General features: G+C 38.4%; 3 protein-coding genes across 3 annotated transcripts; 1 reads left to right on the top strand and 2 right to left on the bottom strand.

Annotated features, from left to right (window-relative positions):
- Positions 1-4,340: 4,340 nt before the first annotated feature.
- eif4a2 (eukaryotic translation initiation factor 4A2) lies at positions 4,341-11,525 on the bottom strand. Its single transcript, XM_007554850.2, has 11 exons — positions 11,422-11,525; positions 9,440-9,497; positions 9,194-9,326; positions 8,837-8,976; positions 8,273-8,441; positions 8,084-8,193; positions 6,983-7,126; positions 5,995-6,132; positions 5,833-5,922; positions 5,478-5,557; positions 4,341-5,157 (listed from the first exon to the last, which is right to left on the bottom strand). The coding sequence occupies exons 1-11, from the start codon at positions 11,448-11,450 to the stop codon at positions 5,013-5,015; spliced, it is 1,236 nt and encodes a 411-aa protein (XP_007554912.1). The 5' UTR covers positions 11,451-11,525; the 3' UTR covers positions 4,341-5,012.
- A 4,373-nt stretch (positions 11,526-15,898) lies between these two features.
- On the bottom strand, positions 15,899-16,879 carry setd9 (SET domain containing 9). The gene has a single exon (XM_007554848.2). The coding sequence runs from the start codon at positions 16,791-16,793 to the stop codon at positions 15,957-15,959; it is 837 nt and encodes a 278-aa protein (XP_007554910.1). The 5' UTR covers positions 16,794-16,879; the 3' UTR covers positions 15,899-15,956.
- Positions 16,880-17,259: 380 nt separating this feature from the next.
- dcun1d1 (DCN1, defective in cullin neddylation 1, domain containing 1 (S. cerevisiae)) lies at positions 17,260-24,967 on the top strand. The gene is made up of 7 exons (XM_007554849.2): positions 17,260-17,501; positions 18,651-18,864; positions 20,134-20,302; positions 21,039-21,169; positions 21,247-21,329; positions 24,048-24,144; positions 24,247-24,967. The coding sequence occupies exons 1-7, from the start codon at positions 17,499-17,501 to the stop codon at positions 24,321-24,323; spliced, it is 774 nt and encodes a 257-aa protein (XP_007554911.1). The 5' UTR covers positions 17,260-17,498; the 3' UTR covers positions 24,324-24,967.
- The last annotated feature ends 925 nt before the right edge of the window (positions 24,968-25,892 follow it).

Below are 25,892 nucleotides of genomic sequence, written 5' to 3'. Positions count from 1 at the left end.
CTTCAGCGAATGAGGCGAGAAAGCCGAGTTAGTGATGAAATCATAAGCACATATTTTATTACATCGAACCACTTGGGTAAAGTACATCACCTTAAAGTTGTTTTGTTTCTTTTTCACCAAGTCGATGTGGTAATGTGCCTTTAATGGAGCTTCCATATAGCAATGATTGCTTCACCAGTTCCTTTCAGCACAATTATCTAAATAGCAAAGTGAAGGCATTATGGTTAATAATGAATCAGAGCTCACTGCCTGCGGTGTGTGAAATGTACTCTGTTGGTCAAAATCAATAATTCAAATGCTCTCCAGTTTAATGCCTATGAAACGAAGGAGAAGAAAAGAACACAAACTGCCATTTCAGTTTGTGAAATGGCAGTTTCACAAACTGTCATTTTTTGATTTTTATCATTGTCCAATGGGTAGCATGAAAACTAAACATCAAGTGTGGAGACAGTAGATATTTCTACATTGCCTAAAAATAAAAAAAATAAAAAGTCAGTTTGTTTTTTAAAAATACAGAGTTGTGGAAGGTTGTATTATTTTTGACATGATTGGCTCAGGGTCCCGAAGGTGTGCTCCAAATGAACAGATCAACCACACTTGTGAAGGTGAGGAGCACAAGTGCAGATACCAAAACCACCTGCAACCCAGCGCATGAGGCCCAGAGCCGTAACATGGGGGCTCGTCCAGGAGCAAAGGGGCAGCATTCTATAAAACTGAGTCAGAAGTTTCTTCAGATTCGTTGGAAGACTGACTGCTAGTGGAGATTCTTCTTGCCCACAGCATCACCATCCATGACGAATCTTTGAAGATTATTGGTTGATATGAATTTTGACATTTATTTTCCTTTTGGGATAAAAGAAAAAAAAATTATTTTTGAATTGGATTTTATTTAATGCTTTTTTTATTGTTTCTTCAGTGAAGTTTTTGATGTTAAAATAATGGTTTGAATGCATCAGTAGAAAAGCCAGGAACAACTGACAGTGTATATAAACTTCTGACTGGAACAGTGGAGAAAGTCAAATTACATAAACTTGTTCCCTGAGGTCCTCCCGCCCACTCCCCTCTATATTTTCTGGCGATACATAAATGTGTTGGCAGGAGGTAACAGCTGTCCATTCAAGATGGACAGCTGTTAAACAGCAGTTATTGTTTTATAACCAAAACCACTTTGGAGAGGAAGTTACTTTTCTGCTTTTACTGCTCTGGTTAGTGTTTACTTTTGTTTACTGGCATTCTTTCTCCAGGTTTTGGACAGACAACTTCTTATTGGCATAAACTTCTTTTAATTTGGTAAAACTGAGTCTTTCTGTCCTGAATTTGTGGATCTGTCAGAAGCTGTTTTTGCTCTTTCATATTTTTTCAGAACTTCCCCTTTTTTTACCCTTTCTCATCATATTTATTAATAACTGTTTATGAAATATCTTCACATTTGCAAAGACCTTTTGTATGGCGTGGAACTTCCTCTTTGCAAACTCTGCACACAATAATCTGCTCTGGTCAGTCTGTTTGTTGCAGAAATATAAGAATCAACCTGAACTTCCAACATTAGCTCACAGTATGTCATAGGTGTCAAAATGATTCATTCCTCTGACACATTTCGGCTAAACATGATTCATTCAGGAAGTTTGTTTCTGATAGGAAATTAGAAGCATCTCTTTAAAGGTAATAACATAACATCAGATGATCAGCAGTTTTTTTTTTAAAAAAGTGCTTTTGTGAAAATTGTCTGACTAAGCTAGAGCTTCAGTTGCAAAGAATGGGCAAAAATTTGCAACGATGCCTTTCCTTCAGTCAGTAGTGTTGAACAAAAGAAAGGAAACATTTTCTCTCCCCTTTTACAATCATTTGTAAAAGGTATTTTACAATGTGTCAAGCGACGCCTATCAAATCCACCTCATTGATTTCCATTTGCATTGCTTCAAATATGTTGCTTCAACATAAAAACCCCATCACATAAAACCCCAAGCAAACACATTCCAGCCTGTTGTTGCACAGAACAAGAACTGCATGAGCCTGTCCTCTGACTGAACAGAAGTGAAAGACTGAAAGTGAAAATAAACCACCAGATTCCAGACCACTGAAAAACACACTGAGGAGACAGATCCTGTTTCCCTTTGTAGAGGAAGGGCCTTAATAGTCCTCTTAACATGTACTTCAATGAGTTTTGATTGAAAAAGGTCTGAAAGGGGCAATATTATGTGCTTTCCAGCCACACAGAATCACTTTATAGCACAATTAAGTAAGTTATCTTCAGTTATAAAAATGCTCAAATATAACTTAAAAGAAATTTGACTTCCTAATTTAGCTTCTTGAAATCGGGCCTCTGTCTCTTTAAGAAACTCTTTTTTCTTTTTGAAACTCCGCCTTCAGGAAGTCATCACAACATGGCTCCTCTATTTACCCTTAAGCAATGTTTTTACCAGAGTTGCACTGAGAAGTAGCTCCTTTAATGAGCTCAACAGCTCCACCAGGTGTTCACTAATTGCTGCTGGTTAGTCTGAAGGATCAGAGTGGGGGAGTCACTGGGGAGGAGGGCTCTGTTCGTCCTCAGAGGCGAAGCTGGGTCCACCCAGATGTTTTCCACAGCTGAATGGTTGCCATGGAGATTAAAGGATTGCTCAAACATGAATGAAAGAATCAAAGCAACACTCCTGGTATGTTTTTGATGAGAGAATAATATAACATGATGCAAAGCTAAAACAAAAAGTTGATTTTACATCATATTGACTCCTTAAGGTCAATTATCAAAATGTGCTTTTTGATACTTTACCCCTTTAAAAATGATAGGCTCCTGCCCCTTTAAATGTCATGCATGCTGTGTTCATGCATAAAAAACTGGTCTAATTTCTGCCAGGCTATTAAGACTTTTCTCACCACATCCTGCATCTTTCTTTTTTCTAAATGGTTGCTCTCCTATGGGAAACGATGAAACACAAAAAACATTATCAGTGGACTGACTCATTTAGAACAGCTCAGCTGTTTGTTTACATTCTCCCTTCGTTTGGCTTTCTGAAAACAAGACTGATTGAAATACTCGGAAATTTGAGTGAAACCAACTTACTGTATAGATTAGTCACACACTGTCTTAGAAAAGGAGGGTAAGAAGCAAAAGATCATTACAAAAGCAGGATGTTTACAGAGTATTCAAGTATATCATTAGAAAGTTGGGTGGAAGAAAGATGTTTGGTAGAAAAAGGCGTGAATGCAGCAGGGATAACTCCATCACAGTTGCCAGAAATTAAGACTTAAAAATAATGAATATATAACTATCACCTTTTTAAACTGAATTATTAAAATAAATGATCAGAAACAAATTGGTCAATATAGATGGATAACAATAAGGAAATATTAACTACCAGAGCATAATATTTAATTATTCAAATATTTGTTCAAATTAGCATTTAAAACTTCAAGGTTTTGTTCCCATAACCCCTAAAGAGCTTCAAGCTTTCTACCTAACATCAGACTACAGAGGGCGCACAACGTCCAAATCGAATGCTGTTCTATAGGTGGTTAAATGGAATTGTGGGTAATGCAGTCAAGAGGTTGTAAAAGAAGAATGCTTAGTGGATTCAGCCCTTTAGTTGTGCATGGAGTCGTAACTTGTACATTATATCCAAATGAGACACCGTCTTCACTCTCCAGGAATATTTTACAGTGCATCTACTGTGTACACCACAGGAGGGCGCCATTTCCCACTGCCTGGCCATGAAAGCAAATTTGAATCTTGTTCTCGGCCCAGATGACGTTACTACTTAACACCAGTTTTATAATAGTTACAAAAACTAAAAATATTTAATATTATAATATGAATACTCTATAAACACAATCCAAAAGATTATCTGTTCATCTTCAAAACCACTTTTTGAAGCCTTTGACCAAATGTAGAAAATTCAGTTGACAACAGAAGTCAGGTAAAAGTAGGTAAAGTTGACTTGTATAACTCCAAACCAAAATATTAGCATGGAAATCACAACACGCTTACTAAATCATATTTACTCCCATTCATGACCATCTAGTTTGTAGGATTTTAAATCCATGTCATATTTACCACTAAAGAATGTAAACAACTTTCTGCAAACTTATGACAAAAATATAGAATATTAATGCGATTTTTAATTGGGGATTACTTTCATAAGTTAAGATATTTTTGCCTAAACAAAATACAGCAAAAATTCTACATACAATAAGGTTGTTTTACTCGTGGTTGCCTGTAGAGGGAGCTCCACATCCCCCCCCCAGTCAAATTTCTAAACCAGAAAGCATTCATCTTCCAAAAACAAAACTGATCTATGACCCTCACACATTCATGATCTAGATGCCAACAACAGCACAATATATTTACTTACAGCAATTTCTGTTTATTAAGACATTCATACACTTCAGGAGAGGAGGGGAGAAAAGAAGGAGTCAGTGAGGAGTGGAAATGACAATATACTCTGTTAAGGGTAAAACCACGGCAGCAAAATATGGCCAACCTGTAAGGAACTCTGATATAGCATGTGGGATTAAAAAAAATATATATGGTACATTTAAATTAAACACATTCACAAAAGAAACAAAAAAAAAGCAAGTGAATCTACAGTATAACATGACAAGTGCCTCTATTAAGCAGGCCCACAAGACATCGCACATATGTTAGCATAACATAATTTGCAGACTTTATACAGCACTTATACCTTTTAGTCCACAAGTAGGTTACTAAACGGTGGAGAACATCGAATACACGCATCTTATTTAAACATGAAAAGAAATACCTGATAAGGACCCTAATGTTTACACGCCCCATGGCTCTGTAGCTCCAACCAGCCGGCCGACGAGGTCAGAACTTACAACTGTCCAGGAGGGACCACCATATGAGTCACCTCGCTTTTAACGCACACCAAAAATCTGATCCAAGGTTTAGCATTGAGAAGTTGTGTTTTTTTTTCCCCCTCGAATAATATAAGCACAATGCAAGTGGACGATCGCTATCACTGCGTAAAAAAAGAAAAATAAAGAGATCTCAGGTCTCAAATCAGGTCGGCCACATTCATGGGCATCTCCTCCACGGTGGTGTTGTAAAACGTCTCGATGTCTCGAAGAATCCTCTTGTCCTCCTCAGTGACGAAGTTGATGGCAACTCCTTTTCTGCCGAAACGGCCGCCGCGACCGATTCTGTGGAATGACGAGGAGCCGTGTTAGTCCACAGCACAGCTACGCGGTTCAACACAGACCCTCCAAGATGTGGAGAGGGTATTTTGTGATTATTTCAGCCTAAAATTACTGATTTTGTGGCCCTTATTTTTCAGAAAAGTTGCATATTTTTAAGCATTATTGTTTGGAATTGCAAGAAAAGTTGAAGTTGCTGCAAAAGGAAGGTTTCAGCATATACAGATAATATTTACAGTACAAATAACATTTTCATGGACCTTGTTGAAATGGCAATCTTGACAAATAAAATCATGTTGAGGAGAACTTCAACAGCTTCAACTCACCTATGAATGTAATTCTCACGATTTGTAGGAAGGTCATAGTTGATGACCAGGGAAACCTGCTGAACGTCGATCCCACGAGCCTAGAAAGAACACACTCATCTGAAACCAGCATCAAATCCCACAGATCAACAAAGTTCACGTTTCAGAATGTCGCCCGTGTTTAAGTAGCAGGTTCCCACGTCAGCGGAACCCACTGTGGAGAACGAGCCTTAATCTCCCCAACGTTCCACCTGCTTGGCCATTTTTAGACTGCTGCAGCATTTTAAACCATTTGGGTTGCTTTCAGAATAATAGTTATATATAATAAAAAAATCAACAAAAAAAATCACAAAGTTTATTATCATTTGATACTAACCAGAAGATCAGTTGTAATCAACACTCTGCTGGACCCAGAACGAAACTCTCTCATAATTACATCCCGCTCCTTCTGGTCCATGTCTCCATGCTGTGAATTAAACAGTTGGTTAGCTGAGGAAAAACCAAGCTAACATGCTAACGGGCTAACGGGATGCCATACCAGAGCAGATACTGTGAAGTCCCTAGCGTGCATCTTCTCAGTCAGCCAGTCAACTTTTCTCCTGGTGTTGAGGAAGATGACCGCCTGAGTGATGGTCAGAGTCTCATACAGATCACATAGAGTGTCCAGTTTCCACTCCTACAGACAGAATGGACCAACGTTACCTTGACGGGTCACAGCCTGACGCTGCAGCAACACTGGGTTTAAACTAGGCCTGGACCACATGGTGGTAAAGCACTAAGTGTTTCATATCAGTCGGTAGATTGATTAGTTTTTTGTTCTAAATATCTGAAATAATGCCAAACTGGTGCCGTGATCTTTCCTGTTTATATTTAAGCAGTTATGAGGCAAGGTGTGAAAAACAGGTTGTTGCTAGGTAACAAAAAAGAAAGTTAGTTGCCTCCGATTCAGAATGAGAAGTATTTTTGGAAAAAGTAGGCAGAAGAAAGGCTTTAGCCACTCAACCTCTCACAGACAGATAAGCTGGGTTGGTGGCATTAACTAACTCACTCTTTGGTTACCTAGCAACAACCTGTATGCCAACTTGTGCAGCAGCAGTTTAAGCTTTCCGCAATAAACAGCGTAGAGTGAAAACCATGGAAAATGCAGGTTACAAGTTGGGCAGCATTTCATACACTTAAAAACCAAAAACTAATCAATAATTATTGATACCGATTGAGTCTTTCAGTCCTATTGTCCAGCCAAAGTGCATCACCATATGTGTGACTGATTTACTGTCCAGTCCTAATTAAAACACACACAGGATGTGTAACACAGGATCTTGAGACTGAGGAGAGCGGACATTAAGAAAGTGGTCCCTCCCAGCCTCGTTTGCGACCCCATGAACTTTTGTCTCCTTCCCTGGTGTACCCATGCTTACACGGCCACAGGAGCCGAACCTGGCCGGGTCGGCTCGCGTGGTTTGAGCAGGGTGCTTTGGAGAGAAGAGGTGGAATGGATGGAACAGAGGGCAGACGTGCAAACCAACCTCTCTCTCCACGTTAATGTAGAACTGCTTGATGCCCTCCAGGGTAAGCTCCTCCTTCTTCACCAAGATGCGGACTGGGTCACGCATGAACTTCTTGGTCACCTCCAGCACGTCAGCGGGCATGGTGGCGGAGAGCAGGACCACCTGGAGAGGGAGGAAGTGTTAAGAGTGGAGGCGACGCAGACAATTGGCTGTAGCACTTCACCTTGAGACAGCAGCCAATGAACATTAAGAAAGAGGTTCGGCTGCGTCTCATTTGCGGTTTGGTGCACGATGATCTCCTTCTACGTGAAACTCTGCTGGCATTATTGTGTGAAACAGATCGACTGCGTCACACAATTACAGCAGAGTTCTGTAGATGCAGAAGGATGGTCAGTGCAGTCAGGAAGGTTTCCTGATTTCACTGTAAATTTACACTTTCTGGTAAAATTTTACCAAATGTAAACAGTAAAACTGAATTTATGGCAACTGCAACACAGATCATTTTAAATACAAACTCTTAAAAAAAATAATGATAATAAATTTAAAAAAAAACTGAGAAAGAAGAAAGATGAGGAGGGTTAAAGCCAGAGCTGGACGATAAACTAATTTTATCAATGCATCAAATTTTTGCTTTGTTCAAGATTTAGTTTTAGGAAAATGTGGACATCTTCATCATCATCATCATCATCATCATCAAGTTAGCAGTAGCTGACTTTGAAACAATTGTGCAAGCTGAATCTATTTTGATGGGGCAAAAAGTGCAAACTAAGCCTTTTCCCCCCTTAGTAAACACTTCTCATAAGATAAAAATTTTCCATCTTTTTACTATTGTAGCTATATTACCATAATTAAAAAAGTTTTTGAAACCAGACCCTAATACTCCATCATACAACTCAAAGGGATGTTTGAAATGAAGGCCACTTTTTGAAATGTGGTCATTTGTAATTTGTTTTTGTTTTTTTTTAGAAAACAAAGAGGAAAAAAAACAAAAAATCTAATTTCATTTTTAAGCCTCATCACCCAGCTCTAGTTAAACCTGGAATGAAAGGACAGGTGGATCAAGGAGAAACAAACATGGACAGGTTATGGACAAACAAAATAAAATCTGGAGTTATATACTTGAATGTTTGTGCTGAGCTTCTGGAAGATCTCATAGATCTGATCCTTAAACCCTCGACTCAACATCTCGTCAGCTTCATCCAGAACAAACATCTTGATCCATTTTGGAGCTGAAAGATAAAATAAAAACAGTTCAAATGTGCTCATTAGAGATTAAAAATCAACAATGCTACAGGCTGCGTTGCTTACACAGATGCCTCCTGTTGAGCATGTCGTACACGCGGCCCGGCGTACCCACCACTATGTGAGGGGCCTCGGCCTGGAGTTTCTGAATTTCACTGCGGAGGTTGGTGCCTCCGATGCAGGCATGGCAGGTCGCCCCCATGTAGTCACCCAGAGCCAGAATGACCTTCTGGATCTGCGGAGGAGAGAGACGAGCACGGGTTCAGGACGGCTGAGTGCAGACCGGCGGTCCAGACGAGTTCAAAACATCGGCTCAGTGATCAGTAAGTCAGAAAGGAACTCTCCATCTCAAGAGTCAGTCCCGAAAGATGGTATACCATCACATCACTCAAGCTCTCCACAGACACAAAGAAACTCAGCAAAATGATCTTTCAGGCCGATGCAGCCATGGACAGAGACTACACCAAGCCACACAAAGACCTTCTTAAAAAACAAAACAAAAAAAAAAAAAGGTTCAGAAATTTGTGACAAATCCATAAAAGATGGTACCTTCGCATCTGAACAGTGTCCTCAGTATGCTGCCTAGGTCTGAGACACTGTTGAGGTCACATGACCTCAGGAACAGCATACCTGCTGAGCCAGCTCTCTGGTGGGAGCCAACACCAGAGCCTGAGTCTCCTTCTGCTCAATGTCCAGCTGCTGCAAGATAGAGATGGCAAACGTGGCTGTCTTGCCAGTTCCTGACTGGGCTTGGGCAATGACATCGTAGCCTAACGGTGAGGAAACACATTTAATATCCCTTCATAGAGCATCCTCACACAACACAGAGGCACAACTACAGAATGTCAGCATTAAATTGGATGATATTGAGTGATCAGTAAGGTAATAAAAAGTATCCCCATTTGTTGGGTAAGTCCCGAAAGATGGTTAAGCATCACTTCACTCAATCACAAGGCGCTTCCCCCGAGTTCAGCTCGATGCCTGTACCTTTGATGCACGGGATGATGGCCCTCTGCTGAATGGCAGACGGCTTTTCAAAACCATAAGCGTATATTCCCCTGAGAAGAGACTCCTTCAGGTTCATATCATCGAAATTGTCTGTAATCTCATTCCAGTTGCTCTGGATTGGCAAGAAAGAAAGAAAAAAAAACCAAACAAACAATTGAGAATGTCTGAAATCATTACGTGTCCCTATATTAGCAGTAGAGTGAAGAAATCGCTTTTTGGATTCACCTCGATGACACCATCAGGCTCCATTCCTTCTGGCCCCCCATGGTCTCTATCTCTTGAGCTGTTTGGGAAGAAAACAAATCTGATAAATGTCTTGCTTGTACGCCGCTCAGATAAGCAGCCTTATCACATTTTCAGAGTTTCCCCCTACATGCCATTGATCATGGTGCACCTTCAGGATTAAGTTTGTTTTAGAATATGCTAAAATATAAAGCAAAACCAAAACAGCCGGCTCCTGTGCGCCACGCCGCTGTCGAGAGTGAAGTAAGACTAGATGACGGTTCAAAGTAGAGGGACAGAAACGTACCTAAGGAAGGTTGAGTTGAAGGCATTTTTAGTCCAAGTATGTGAAAACGATCCTAACTTTAAGATATTGTCACATTCTTAAAATAATGGCCCAAGTCATTTTTCTTTTTTTGCCAAAAGATGATTTAGGCATAATAAATAAAGATTTAGGCCATTATTTTGAACAACAGTGACATAAATGATACGTCGGCCATTATGTGTAAGGTTTCAGACATGTTCTGAAAGCTCCCTCGCCACCACCATAAAAAAAAAGGAAAAGAAATTCCTGCAGGAACCCCTCATTTTTATCTGTATTAACATCTCATTTCACCCTTTGGCCCTCAATTTTGGATCTTTTTGCTTATAGAGGTAGGATGTGTCAGTTTATGTAAAGTATTGAAAAAGCAGAAGGGAATTAGTAATATTTTTTTCACAAGAACACTTTAAATTCTGCACTTCCAAATATGTTTAAAGTAAAAATCTTATATTTTTTAATGGAAATTTGGGTTTTTTTGCCTACAAAAATTCCAATTCCTTCAACTTTGATTTAATATTTGTTCTAAAATAAAAGTGACAAAAATGTGTTGTACTTTGAATCCAACTGAAAATTAAACCCATCAATTAATGTATAAAGTATGCCTCCTAATCCTTTTATTCAATATCAAACTGAATGAGCACCAGAGTATGCCCTCTCTGTTGATGCATGTTAAAACCAAAAGTAGCATGAATATTTTCCTGTGGAAACATTTGAAAGAATCAGAAAAATCCCCAGATATACCACTTTCTAGCACATATGTATGCTGTAAAGTACATTTTGTGCTACTACATAGCAAAACATCTACGTACATTTAAACAGGTTGACAACTGTTATACAAGTTTATGTTTAAGAAACCTGCAAGTTTATACTTTTGGAACCAGTGTCCAATTTTTCAGTGGAACAATTTAGCCACTAGCTGAATTGTAAACTATAAGGCATTGAGGGGAAGGGGGTAGCAGCCCTGGGAAACGGGGCTCTGCCACATTAAGTGAAAAAGCCATATTACACGTGTAGTGAGTGTGCCCGGAGCGGTCCGGGTCACGCCCAGAGTATCTCATTACCATAGCTCTGAGCCTCAGTGGGCGCACGTGTCAAATTCCACGAGCTGGCCGTCTACTACCTGCCCGAAAAGTTTTTGGTTATATAACCTCAGAAGGGTTCGTTTAACCCCGGGACAATAAGAGCCACAAGCCCCAATTCGGGTGTGTTCCGCGTATTTCAACATGGAGTTCCGTGTGTGCGCCTGTATCGCTGATGGCCAATATGTCGGATAATTGGGCCTGCACGGGCAATGGTGACTTCTACCTAGAACTAGGCCGAAAAGCACCCTGGGCCAGCGGTTCCCCTGGCAAGCACCAGCCACTTTAATAAAGAAATAAATAAAAACTTCTATGCAAGGAAAGACGAGTGTTAACAGAAGCTAACGTTAATTGAAAACCTTAACGACTAATAAATAATGCACCATAACGTTAATTTATATCAGAGGTGTTTCACTGCGGCTAACTGCTACGCTAGCAACCAAATCACTCCGAAAGCAGTTAGGCCTAACTGACTCGATATAAACTAATACGTTGTCATGCAACTTACTGAACACTTCCGGCCGTTCGGGTACAGTTAAATATTAGTCTGTGTCTCAGAAAAATCTCCAAATGTAGCTCTTTACCTGTTGTAATCAGCAGAATCGCTAGACATGATCCGTTCACCACTTCAGCATGCGACTGAAAAGATCGCTGATGGCGACGCCAACTGCCTTTAATGCGGCTGGACTATTTTCGCTGACATTTCTTATGCCCAGTTTTATTGGAAAAATAGTGGCAGTTAACTGAATTATTGGATTTACCACCATTAACTTTGTATGATAGCATAATATCAAAATGAATATTTTATTAAGTGATAATATATTTTAAAATGTACAGACTACATTTCTCAGCGGAAGGATAATGCAGTAATAGGTAGTGCATTGACTGCTACAGCGTCTCTAACAGGTCAAAACTCGGCGTGACAAGGTTGTGCAATAATTTTAGAGCTAGTTCTCTGTTAGGGATGAAGAGTTGGAGAAATGAAATACTTTCAGAACAAAATAGACACTTTGTCATTACATATTTTATAGATATTTAAATATCTATATATCTAATATATCTAATATATCTAATATTTAAAATAATCAACGTGCGGAAATAACGCAACTTTGCGATACCTAAATTATCCAACGGTTTTTGTTCTTATAGTAGTTTAAATCACATTTTTAAAACCAGACATTGTCAAAAAAAAACAAAAAAAAAACTGTTTGCACAGAGAAACATGTATTGTCAATCTCTGCTCCTTTATTCAGGAAGAGTTACACACTGTTTAAATATCATGTAACCACAATCACAGTATCCCATCTTGCACTTAGACTTTCTAATATTTTTGGTTTCTTGTTCCGTCGGAACGCATCCAGCATCATCATACAATGATGTCTGTGCACAACTTAAATTATAATTTCAGTATTCTGATGCAGTAGAATGAAGAAAGTCTTAACAAAGGCACTTCTAGTTAGACGTCACTCGTTAGTGATTAAGTGATTAATCTTAAATGTTGGAACGCAAACAGAACATACAAAACAAGAATGTGGTGATTACCATTTTGACCTTTTAGATTTTCTATCATCAAAACATGGTACAAACTTTACACACAGACTTAAATACACACCTCTCCACTATTCCCAGATAGCACAGAATGATTGAAACAACATTGAATCAATGTCAGCCAGAAACATTGAATCGACGTTGAACGCTGACATTGAAACATTGAAAGTGGTCAGTCACTTGTATGTTGAATCAACGTTAGGGTTTCAACCATAACTGACATTATATCAATGTTGATTCAACAATCATCTGTATGTCAACTTACATGCATATTTGTGTTATTACATTGAATCAGTTAGGAATCAATGTTGATTCAACCATCATCTGGACGTGGATCTGCATGCATATTTGTGTTGATTTTACATTGAATCAGTTAGGAATCAACTTTGATTCAACCATCATCTGAATGTGAATCTACATGCAGATTTGGGTTGATTTTATATTGAATGAAAGGTAAGGATTTATGTACATTTTTAGGTCTGATAGATCTACATCATAACATGCCACTAAAAGTTTCTTCACTGGTGTTAAACACACTATATTATTGGCAGATCATGGGTAAACTGTGTACAAAAGGTTAAAAATGACAACATGGTTGTCATTTATTTAAGAAAAGAGGGACAGATCTTTAAACATATTTGACTCCTTTTTGACTGTCAAAACAACAGTCTGCTGTCCACAGAAGAACAGAGTCCATGAGGTTAAGCTTTGTACTGTTGTGGTAACCCCAGTTTGACTCTGGTTGGCGTCACTTTGATTCCTTGCGATGTCTTCCTCTTGTTCTGGCATGTAATGAAGCCACTTCATTATACAGAATAAACTTCCATCAAATAGCTGGTTCAATCTTCCATCAACTACAAATAGTTCCAAATAAGTTGATTAAATTCCTTAAAAAGTATCTATATGCTGATAAAGATCCCACACAAGTAATAATAGTCTAGTCTAGTCTAGTCTAGTCTAGTCTAGTCTAGTCCAGTCCAGTCCAGTCCAGTTCAGTTCAGTTCAGTTTAACTAGTTACCAATCCAAGAATCAACAGACTGAATCAGTCATTAGCAGGTTTAGTTCAGTGTTTCACCTGCCTTACATGTTTTAAGTGTTTCCCTTCTGCCTCACCTGGATTTAATCTGTGGATGATTAACAACCTTCTGTACTTCTTGATGGCTGCAGACGATCAGGCAATCATCTAACTCAGCTGTTCTGGAACAGAGGCTCATTTAAGCACGTCCCTAAGCACATCGTAATTAAAAGTTAAAAACAAGTGATTACTAACTTTGCTAAACCAGTTTCTGGTGTGTGTTCGGGATCGTTGTCTTGTTGGCACTCACTTTTGAAGATGTGACATTTTAAAACAGGTGTATCTTTCTTGGACAGCACCTGTCAGTGTAAATCTTATTTTAGACTAGAGTCACTCTGGTGATTCCTGGATTGTTTCCAAACATCATGACTGACGTTGTTTCATATGAGGTTGTCAGAATGGCCCCTATTCTAGACGAGGTTTGACCTACCGAGCCACAACAACAATAAATTGCGTTTAATGGAGTCAATGTGAGGCTTTTAGATCAGCATTGTAAAACCTAACTAGTTCTCTTTTCATAAAAAAATGTATGTACATTTTTTAGTTTTCATTAACATAAGTGATTGAGTAAGTTAACTTGTGGCATTTCAGTGAGCGTAACTTAAATTAGTAAATCTGAGCATGTAGTAATGATTTAAACAACACCCAAAGCTAATTATTTTTGTGCATATGAGTAAAACCCCCAATATATTCCAGAAGCACATTCTTTAAAAGAAAATGTCTTTACTGAAACAGCTCTTTTTATTTGTTCTATCTACTCAAACTTTGACAGAAATCAGTGATATTTTTGCCCACCATTTTTCAGAAAAACAAACACAAGCATACGCAAGAATTCACACTCAGCTAGAATGAGATGGTCGTGAAAATGGATGCATAGCTCACTCCTGGTACAGTTTCACAAATATACTGTACATCCCAAAAAATAGCTAACAAGTGCTTTGACGGGGTGACTGGCTGTGTGGGTAGTCTTGCGATCAGAAGGTTGTAGGTTCATTTCTTCTCTCCTCCTGCCATGTTTCAATGTGCCCTTGGGCAAGGCATATAACCCCAAATTGCCTACCGGTCTACGTATCTGTGTATAAATGACTGCATAGCTAATTTCTGTTGCTGTGGGTTACCTGTCTGAACAGTCCCAGTCATATTACTTCAGTTTGACTGAGCTAATTTTTGAAAATGTTTTTACCTCAAAAAGCCCTCAACTTATTTACTTCAAGTGTTTAGTTTAACTACATAAAAAAACCTAAGTTAAATCCACTTGATTTAATTAAAGTCAACATTGTAATTAACTCTACACCTCGTTTGGACTTTGTGTAATTGGGTGTTAGCAAAACCTTGATCATGCATCTTTTTCAATTAAATGCGGTGCTATAGCTTATAGTGTAATAAATCTTTGCTATCTGTCAAGTATGGTGTACGTAGCGTTAAGCTGTTGGGATGTTTCACTGCTTTTGATACTACTGGTGCACCACACGAGTTGGGTGGAACAAATGATAACGTAAGGACTACCCCCAACTTCTACAAGTTCATCCAAAATAAACAATAACCATATAGACTGTGAAAATGTTGAAAAAGTGTGTTCCATTAGGGAAATCAACCCAAACAGGGCCAAATTTGTTTTGGAATAGATAAAGCGGGTTGACAGTACATTTCTGTAATGATCAAAACTCAAACTCATGTAACTTTTATGAAAAACATTTGTTGAAACTGTCACGATATGGTGACATGGGATGGGACAGATAATCTGTGAGAAACTGATCTCCTCAGTTTCTCAGTCCATCAGAAGGGGTTTCTGATGGACTGAAGGAGGATGGGCTCGTAGGGCTGATAAATTGTACCAGGATACATGGCAACTGTTGCTCCTTTGGGTACGAACCAGAATCCTCTGGTGACAAACAGCCCGGTTCCTGCAAAGGCTAAAGAGCTGGGCCTCCTCTCGATGCAGAATCCCAGAGTTTGAAACAGAACGTCTCCTTCGTTCTGCTCCTGGTGAAGTGGAAACCGGAGCGTGAAGTTCGCGTGGGCTCCCAGGAGCAGCCCCTGATCTCCTCAATTTCTCACAGAGGAGATCAACGACAAACAAAATCTTACCAAGTAATTTCGGTCTAGTTTCTAGTGCAAATATATTAATGCACTTGAAATAATGCATTAACGATCTATTATTTAACTTATAACAAGACATTTTTCCCCATGCCATCAGTGAAATCATTTTCCAACAAGCACATTTATATCAATATTAATGAATTATTGACTCTAAGCAATCATCTGATGCTTAAACGTTACTTATATGTTAGTTTTGTCTCATTTCAAGTGTACTATATTTGCACAAAAAACTAAACCAAAATTACTTCTTTTTTTTTTGCAGTGTACCACAATGCAAGTGAGTATTAGGTCAAATAAAAATCGCAGTGGATTAATAAAATGTCGGGAAGCCTGCTTATTGTGTTAATTGTTTGTTCTTTATTTATTTATTTTTGGTAAGAAAATTTGGAATATTTTCAGCGCACAATGGTGTAATAGTTGGAGAAAAGTTCCTCTCCTGCTCTTATGTCTCTGAGCGACACCAGGACCACGCAGCGCAGAGGTCTCTGGGTACAGTGCTGGCTGTAGTTGACGTTTGGCAGATACTGGCGGAGCTCCAGGGGAAAGCTGTCCGGGACGTCGTACTCCTGGTAGCAGACATTGGCGGGCCTTTCGTTGGAGCAGTTGTTGATGTACTGACCCACGGCCAGTGGGTTGAGCGGACTGTCCGTCAGCCAGCTGGCGTCACTTGTCAGGTACGGACCCAATCTGTCCCTGCCACTGCACGACCTGAACACCATCCTGGAGATGCCTCTGTCATTCCCATCCACCAGGACCCCGTCAATACAGCGGAACACGAAGGGGTTTCTGATGGACTGAAGGAGGATGGGCTCGTAGGGCTGATAAATTGTACCAGGATACATGGCAACTGTTGCTCCTTTGGGTACGAATCCTCTGGTGACAAACACCCCGGTTCCTGCAAAGGCTAAAGAGCTGGGCCTCCTCTCGATGCAGAATCCCAGAGTTTGAAACAGAACGTCTCCTTCGTTCTGCTCCTGGTGAAGTGGAAACCGGGGCGTGAAGTTCGCGTGGGCTCCCAGGAGCAGCCCCCCGCTGTTCCTGAGGAGGGCTCTGAAGAGCCCCAGTAGGCTCTGTGAGACCTGCTCATCTGGGATCACTTTGTCTTCTGAGGGCTCCGTCACCCGCCGCAGGGTCTTCTCATTCTTGGACAGGTTAAACACAACCCAGGGCACGAAGCGGTGTCTGTAAGATCTCCATTTCTCCCGAAACCGCCGGAGAGCCGCTGTAAACATCCAGGAACAAAACGGGACAAGGAAGCAATTTGCGTGCTGTGTTCACGTTGCCTCAAAAGGGAACGGAGAAGTACGTCACACCCGGTACGGCGCATTCGAGCTACAGGTGGGAAAATTAAAATTAATAACATTAAAAGCAGGTCGGAAACCATAGTTTGCGACGTAGGTGGTAATTTGTAATGCTAACTACTGGCAGAAATAAAAGTGAATTGTTAGAAGGGCAGCTACATTTTATATACGCTACATTGTATATAAACATTTTTGCCTTGCGTTCAGCCATGTTGAACACAAGGCTGCTTGAACGCATTCCATTTTGCAAGAATTTTGGAAAAACATTTCTATCTTTCGTTTTCTCTCTCTACACCTCTCTTCCCTTACTAGAAACTCGACACTAGGTATTCCGAGCACAATTTGAACGCACTCGCGCTCTTACGTCACTTCCGAAAAGTTTTGTATCAGTTTAGCTTTTTTTAAAAAAATCAAAAACTAACATAAGATGTTTAATTGTCTGGGTTGAACAGGTATATCCAACTGTTTAATACAACTTATAAATATAGTTTCACATTTGACACGACTGGCCCTTCGTGTGTGTTTTACTTTTATTTTGAAGCGTAACTTTGCAACCGGAAAAAAGGCTTGTAGTTCAATTTGTAAAAACTCAGTTGCTAGCTGGATGGGAGAGAAGAAAGTCTGCTCGAGACAAACATGGTAAGAAAGTTCTGTCTTTTTTGGTTTCTAATTTGAATAGTAGTTTGAGTGGGTTCAATAAGGCACCTCTCTTTACAATAGCGAAAACAAATGTAGCTCGTCTTGTTAGCGTAAGTATCTAACCCCCCTATATGTATAGTTAGCTTGCTCTAGGGCAGGAGTGTCAAACTCCAGTCCTCAAGGGTCGCTGTCCTGCAGTTTTTAGATGTGCCACAGGTACAAAACACTGGAATTAAATGGCTTAATTACCTCCTTCTTGTGTAGATAAGTTCTCCACCGCCTTGCTAATGACCTAATTATTCTATTCTGGAGTAGGGTACAGCAGAGGCACATTTAAAAGTTGCAGTGCAGTGGCCCTCCAGGACTGGAGTTTGACACCTGTGCTCTAGAAACTCCTCATTCTACCAGTCATGAATTCTCGTGTCCTGACTGTTGTTCACTAACAGTAATGATAAGTTGACTGGCATAATATAGTACATTATAAGTAGTTTAGTGTAGCGTTTTCTTAGTGGTTCTCCTTCCAGTTAGCTCGCTGTTTGTGTAGTTATTGTTGTTGATGTAGCTAACTGCTAGAAGTACCACAGTAGATTTTTATAGACTATATTGCACCTATGAGATGAATAAGATTACAGACTACAAGCCAAGCCATAGTGTTAAATTTCAATACCTAATCCTACACATGATCTCATTAAAGAACTGTCAGATATTTCTATAAACAAACTCCTAATTCTTATTGAAGGTGCTGTAGTAATTAATCATTAGAATCAGGAATAGAACAATCTTAAAGTTAATATATGTGTGAAGGCAAGTAACCTGGTACTTTTAGAATTATAGTGTGTGTTTTAATTAAGATTGGAAGTAAGTACACTTAATAAACATGTGTATGTCTCAATCATTTGAATGTGTCAAAAGTCAAATGTATTTTTAGTTATTTAAAGGTAATATTCATTTGTTAAAAATGCAAACTTATGTTAAAATTCTAGGTAATTGTTTTTCTTTTTCTTTGTCGTGTTTAAGTGCGGTCATAAGATATAAAAAGTAGTAATTTCATGTTGTACTATATGGAGACCTTGGATTAAAAGAAAACATTTTTACATAATTAATAATTACAGTATTTTATTGTGTGTGTTGTGTTTTTCTTCAATCCAGAACAAGCTGAAGTCCTTCCAGAAGGACAAAGTTCGTCAGTTTATCGTTTTTACACAATCCAACGAGAAGACTGCGGTGGCCTGCTTGTCTCAGAATGACTGGAAGCTAGACGTTGCCACGGACAAGTTTTTCCAGAACCCAGAGCTCTATGTTTCAAATACTAAGGGGGGCTTAGACAAGAAGAGGCTGGAGCAGCTGTTCAACAGATACAGAGGTAAACAAGATGCAGGTTTTCCCCCAGTGTATTATAAGTCTGGCGGGCCACCAGGCTTTACTTGTGCCCTCACCAGGCTAAGCATTGTTTATTTATTTAAGACTTGTTAAAATGTTTGCAGTTTTTAAGGTATTAATATTCCCATCTTTCAATAATGGATAATTATCAAGTGATATTTTAAAATTTTCTGTCAACTTTAAACATTTTTTTTAACTCAAAAAAACAGAACGGTCTGCTGGATGAATGACTGCCCGAGCGCCCAACCACCGGGCTTAGCAAGTTTTCTGGGAGCAATCTTGGAGATGGACAACTCATGGTCACAACCCGCCCCCCCTCCAAAGAAAAAAAAATGTTGGTTTAATTTAGTTCAGTCAACATATCTCACAGATGATTGGGCGAAAGTGGTGTTCATTATCCTTGGTGTTTGGTGCCACCTGAAGATGACCGTTTCAATTAAACCCATTTTCACAGTCAGTGATAAAGGGGAACAAGAGCATCAATCTTCTTTTAAAGTTTAGCATTTCCAGACATGAAATGGTTTGTGATTAAAGAAAAATCTTCTGGCGACCTTGTTCTGTTAGTTGACATTGATATCTCCGAAGTTTTAACAATAACGACAGGACCTCATCTGTGTTTTGGTTATTTTTTTTATCGCTTTACCCTCCGAGTCTTGAACCAATCAAAGTGTCTTTCAGACCCCATCCCAACCAGGTTTGGTTTCTCCAACTCAACTTTGTGGTCATTGAGTTCAGTAGATGTCTGGTAACAAGACATTCATTTGATTCAGGTGGGAAAATAGTTCAAAATGGATGAGAAAAGAATTTTGCTGGCTTTATGTTGAAAAATATCCAAACAGAAATGACTCTGTGTTTAGGCTGAAGAAGAGTTTCAAATAAATTAAATATTTTATTTGACGATGGCAAATAAAATATTACCTGGTGATTGAAATTGGTTCAGTGTTCAAAACACTTTTCAGTGTAATAAGTTCATTTTAGGTGCAACAATATACTAACTAGTTATTTTTGCAATTCAACTCAATGGAATTTATTAAAAACTAGTTGACCAATTCTTAGTCTTTTTTTGCAGTGACAGAAAGCATTGAGCATTCCTTTCAGATACTGTATTATAATAACTGTGAACACTGATGTTGATCAAGTTTTTTTTCTTAAACTCTGCTGTATCCCTTTAGCATAACAATGGTCAAATTAAGAACCAAGTACTTCTACTCATCTATGAAGTAATTCCTCATTTTTCCACTCCTGTTTTTAGATCCTCACGATCACAACAAAATAGGCGTCGACGGGATCCAGCTGTTCTGCGATGACCTGGGTCTGAATCCGGCCAGTATCAGTGTCCTCCTCATAGCGTGGAAGTTCAGAGCAGCAACACAGTGCGAATTTTCCAGACAGGAGTTCATGGATGGCATGACCGAACTGGGGTGAGAACATTTTATTATTTAATTGGGGGGGAAAAAATCCTTTTGTGAAGCGTTTGTCCATCAAACAACAGCATGAGTTTCCATTTATCTTAAATTTATGCAAATTGGAATTATGAAAATACATTTGCATGCCAATTAAAAAAAAAAAAGAAAAAAATCAGGGTTTCACCAGAAAACCTTGTGGTAGGGGCCCCAATGGTCCTCCATGTTTTTGAGTAAAAATGTTTAAAGTTCAGAGGAAATTTGGAAATCCGACTAGACAATTACGTGTTGCAGGAAAACAAGTGTCCAAAAAATGTTTCATCTAGCCTATTGGGAGCGCATGTAAAGCCTGGTGGCCCGCCAGGCTTATAATACACTGACATTTTTGTGTTGGAATTAGTTTTTTGGCTTAAGTTAAAAGTAGTGTATTTCAACAGAAACATATTTTTTTTGCATCATGTTTATCACATGACACGTGTTGTGATACACAATTGGATGTTGCTACTGGCAAAAAAGACAAAGAAGACGACAAGAAGTGACAGGAGGATGACAGGGAGGCATGATTTTTAATAACAGGGAGGCATGATTTTTAATAATGTATCGGTTGATAATGTATGTCTTATTTAATCTAAATACCGCAATTGTAAAATTGTATATTTTTTCCCCCCGACATTAGTGGAATACTGACAAACTTTTGCGCACATTTGTAATGAAAATGCTGTTAGTGAAACAAATCCTTTCTGTTCTTTCACAGGTGTGACAGCACAGAGAAGCTGAAATCTCAGCTGCCAAAGATGGAGCAGGAGTTAAAGGACCAGGGCAAATTTAAAGGCTTTTACCAGTTTACATTTGATTTTGCCAAGAATCCTGGTCAGAAGGGATTGGGTAAGAATCGCCTGCGTTCCAGCATGTTTGTTTTTTCTGCCGTGGTTCTACTGACCTCCTGCTGGTTTTCATCACAGATCTTGATATGGCGATTGCATACTGGAATTTAGTCCTGGCTGGGAGATTCAAGTTCTTGGATTTGTGGAACCAGTTCTTACTTGTAAGTTGAAATTCTGATATTCATCTAGCTGGAAATTTTCTCTAAAAGTTAAAAATGCACGCACGCACACACAAGAATAATTATATAAAAAAAAGTAAGCTAAAGGAGTGCAGAGCTGAAGAGCTTAATATAATGTTTCAGGTTTAAAGTGCTTTGATAGAATGTATTAAGATTTTATTAGGGGTGCAAAGATAAATTGACTGGCCTGTAAATCGACCCTGATTTATTTTTTTTCTTCCTCTTTTTAATATAGATATATTCTTAAACATTTGCAATACTCACACCAGTGTTGCCAACTTAGACTATTGTTATATTTATTGACTTTTCCTTCCCCCAAAAAATCGGCAGGTCAGGCTTTTTATAATCGATCCCAACCAGAGAAGTGAAATCGGTGCACCCCGAAATTTTATGCAGTAGATCACCTCAAGTTGGTCCTGAATGCACCCTGCCAGTGCTGAACCACAGTGGTGGCAGCATCATGCTGTAGGTGTGTTTGTCTACAGCAGGGATTTGCTATTTTATAAGGAAATGAACAGCCACTTTAGTCTCCTGATGAACAAAGCTGATAGAGATATAACCCAAACAATCTGGACTTATAATTATGTGCCACTCTTTCTGGATTAATACATATATAAAACTACTTTTTACACACTTTTATTTGCTACTTTGTGTTGGTCTGTTGTTTAAAACACTGAAGTTTGTGAAAAGGTGAAACGTTTCATCATGTATGAATAATTTGCAAAGTTGATGGATTTCAAGTTGGGTTTTTTTAATTGTTTCTTTTTGACATTTGAAAATGAGGGATTTTATCCCCCCATAGAAGCTCCAGTTTTGTTCACCCAGATAACAAAACTCCCAGTCCCAGTACACACAGCCCTGCTAGACACTCAGCTCCTCAGTCTCATAGCTGTTATATATTCCTGCCAGTTGCGAAAGGAACGTACCTTTATGTTTTTTGAAAGCTTATCACGCAATCTGGCAAAATGAATCATCAGAAGCTGCCTGTTCTGTCCAGACAGGAGTGGACTCGCCAAAACAGAAAGAGTCTTGTCTCTAAACGAGGTCAGCTGGAAAGAATTGTTTATCAGGACATTTCTGATGTCAATTGTTCATGCCTGGCTATACATTAGGAACAAAGGTTTAATAATCATATCTACCTAGCTTGTTCATAATTTATGCTAATTTGACTCTTTTGAGCTTTTTATCATGTTATAATTTTATTCCCTCATTGAAAACATACTGGAGTGTTGCCTTAATTCTTTTCATGCATGTTTGAGAAATCCTTTAATCTCCCATGACAACCACTCAGCTGTGAAAAATGTCTGGATGGACATGGCCCCACTCTCAAGACAAAGCTCCTTCTCTGAGCTGCAGTTTCCAGGTTTACAGCTTCTGCCTCACAGCTCCTTCAGACTAGCCAGCAGCAATTAGCAAACACCTGGTGGAACTGCAGAGCTAAGTATAGGAGCTGCTTTTCAGTTAAATGTTTTAAAAAACATTGTTAACAGAGGAGCCATGTTCCTGAAGGCAGAGTTTCAGCAAGAGCAGGAGTTTTTAAAGGGACATATGCCCAATATCAAGGTGTTAAATATCAAAGTCAAAATTCTTTTAAATTATATTTTATATATATTTTAAAAACAACTGAAGACAACTTAGTTGTCTTTTGTGAACACTGGCTTTGCAAGCCTGTGAACAGTGTCGTACTGAAACATGGATGTAGCAGCATCACATTGTAGGGATGTTTTGCTTTATCAGGGGCTGATCTAGAACATAATGCCAATATTTTTGGGGTGTCCATCAAAGCGTAATCTTAATCTAGTAGAAAATTAGTGGACAGAGCTGAAAATTCGTGAGTGAGCGACGCAACATGTATGTAGTATTTTTATTTTTAATAGTGCAAATACTGACGGCATATTTAGAAACTTCTGAATTTGAGGAAAATTTTAATACATATTCAAGTAGTTTAGCAAATAGGAAGTAAATGTCTTAGTTCTTGCTCATCTTAAACAGAAAGTTTAGTCTGATTTAATGTCGATCAAAAATGTAAATATCAACTGTATTTGTATAAACATTAATTAGCTTGAAGTTATCTTTCACAAAGTGGGGAGAAAAATCATATTTTGTAATTTGCTGTCTACTTCTTGTTACTTCCATCACAATAACAAATTTTACTCGACGATAAATTGTCCCAGAGGTTATTGTGATAAACATTTATACTGCTGTTTTGAGAAGAATTTCAATGATGATGCCATAAAAATGTAGAAACACATTCTCATAGATCAATACGATTTAAATTTAACAGTAGAACTGGAAGACAGTTTAAATATCCTAAATAAATACAACAGCATAAATGACAAATAAAATGGATGATGAAGTCTCTATAAACACAACTCTTTCAAAAAAATGGAAGTTGAGATCAAAGCACCAGACTGAAGACTTTTGTCATCCAGTTTTTGGTAGAGTGACAGAGAGAGAGAGAAAAAAAAACAATAGCTTGTGGAAATAGAAATGTTTGAGTTGGTTTTAATTTATCATGCAATTAATTGACTTACTTATTGTGACGGGCCTGTTTCTGGTTTCTCAGTAGTATATTCATACATGCAACTACCTGTGAAGTTTCTCTAAAGCAGTGGGTTAAAATGAAAAGTCAAATGGGGGAAAAAAATGTGCTTAGACTAGCTTTCTCTGTAATTGCTAATATCATGCATTTGATTACAGGAGCACCACAAGAAATCTATTCCTAAGGACACCTGGAATCTCTTATTAGACTTCAGCACAATGATCACAGATGACATGTCGAATTATGACGAAGAAGGTCAGGGAAACTGCTCACCCAATGATCCGGATAGAAAATCCTTCAACGGGTTTTTTTTTTTTTTGGCACACCCTCATGTTCTGCCTTGTTCTTCCCCAACAGGAGCCTGGCCCGTTCTCATAGATGACTTTGTAGAATTTGCACGGTCGCACATCGGGACCAAAAGCTCCGCAGTTTGAGGTTCATCTGATGGAAGAGTTCACAGCTGGATGGCTTGTTGAGCACGCCACGCAGGGATTATGACGCCTTTCAAACACTCAGGACTAAAATGTTTTTTCACATCAGAGACTTTATACAAGTGTGTTTGTAACCTGCAGAGGAAAAAATAAAGGCCCATCTTTATTGTTTGTGGTTGATGAGTTTAAAGACTTCAGGATGTTTTATGTGCGCTCAAGCCAGCCGGAGAACCATCACCGTTTCCCGGTTACGGTCGTCTTTAAAGAACATGTGGATTTACTTTGAAATTCTATTGTAAATTCTTGGCTTCTTAAACGGATATTGTATTTTAATACTGATATACATTTATTGTTTTGTTTTTTTGTGTTATGATGCATTTGTATGTCAAGCCAGTTTAAAGCACTGGAATTTTTAAACATGGTACTGTTTAAAAATAATTAAGGGATAAATAAAAGTGACCATCTGCTCTCATTATTTTTTTAGCCTCATTTTAAGAAGTCAACTTAGTGGAAGCAGCATGAATTTAAATCATGTATATTCCAGTTTTAAATACAAAATTTTAAAACATTTTTGAATCTCACATTTGTGACATACCTATGGACAGACATTATATTCGATTCTTTAATAAAAAATAGTCCCTTGTGAACACTGAGTGCCCAACATGATACATTGTTGAACTTTTGCTTTTTTTTTTTTTAAAATGGCTCAAATGAATTTGAAACAATCATGTTGTTGCATGTATTTCATAATTTTTCATTTGCCAGTATTTAAAGGCTTATTCAAAAAAATCATTTAAGAACACAAGGTTATGTGAAAATCATATAAAATTAAAGCCATATTTAGTTTATATCTCTGCTGCAGTGCATCATGTGCTGCTGCACACAGTAATAAAACTACAGTAATAATAATGCAATTTTATATGTACCTATTTGTTAGATTATGTTTCCTATTTACAAACAGTGTAATACTTATGTTTTCATTTTTAATTATGGAACACATGGTCATTTTATGATCATTGTTGCAAATTTTGGAACGTACTTAATTTAAGTTTCCAGTTTCATTTTTAACTGAGGGGTAGTGCCACTTAAAAAAAATCTGTTTAATCTATGCATTTACCAAAAAAGGTGTATTTTTATTGTTAACTTGTAAAGGATGCATTTAGGTGATTGTGTCACCTTTTTGGATTATAACCTGTTATATTTCTTGTTGAAGTCACACGAAATAGGCAGTTTCTCTCGTTTATTTAGCCATTATATTGTCGGTTTTAATAACATAATTTGACTTGTTATAAAATCTATCACTTTCAGTTATGGTTAATATTTACAGACCAGACTTAAGAATTGTATTTAATTATTTGTAGTTACGTCACTTTTCCTCAACAATATGACCTAATGTAAGTATTAATTTGTAAGCAATTACAGACATATTGAAGTACAAATTTGATTATGTATTAAAACATTACTTTGTGGCACTTTTTTTTTGATCAACAGAGGAAAAGCAGCACGACGTTGGGCTCATCGTTTCTGATCGCGCGCAGTCCTCTTCTGGTGATGTAAGCGCGTGCGGTTGCC

This window comes from Poecilia formosa, unplaced genomic scaffold (genome assembly GCF_000485575.1).
Source record: "Poecilia formosa unplaced genomic scaffold, Poecilia_formosa-5.1.2 Scaffold67, whole genome shotgun sequence".
Classification (NCBI taxonomy): domain Eukaryota; kingdom Metazoa; phylum Chordata; class Actinopteri; order Cyprinodontiformes; family Poeciliidae; genus Poecilia; species Poecilia formosa.
This window is presented reverse-complemented; position numbering and strand designations above follow the sequence as displayed.

Excerpts from the sequence above, each read along its gene's own strand:
- eif4a2 (XM_007554850.2), bottom strand. The coding sequence starts at position 11,450 with ATGTCTAGCGATTCTGCTGATTACAACAG. Across the intron at positions 9,498-11,421 it reads GATTCTGCTGATTACAACAG|CTCAAGAGATAGAGACCATG; the intron begins GTAAAGAGCTAC and ends CTTCCCAAACAG. Across the intron at positions 5,923-5,994 it reads ACTTCACAGTATCTGCTCTG|CATGGAGACATGGACCAGAA; the intron begins GTATGGCATCCC and ends TTTAATTCACAG.
- dcun1d1 (XM_007554849.2), top strand. Across the intron at positions 21,330-24,047 it reads TGTGGAACCAGTTCTTACTT|GAGCACCACAAGAAATCTAT; the intron begins GTAAGTTGAAAT and ends ATTTGATTACAG. Across the intron at positions 24,145-24,246 it reads GTCGAATTATGACGAAGAAG|GAGCCTGGCCCGTTCTCATA; the intron begins GTCAGGGAAACT and ends CTTCCCCAACAG.
- setd9 (XM_007554848.2), bottom strand. The coding sequence starts at position 16,793 with ATGTTTACAGCGGCTCTCCGGCGGTTTCGGGAGAAATGGAGATCTTAC.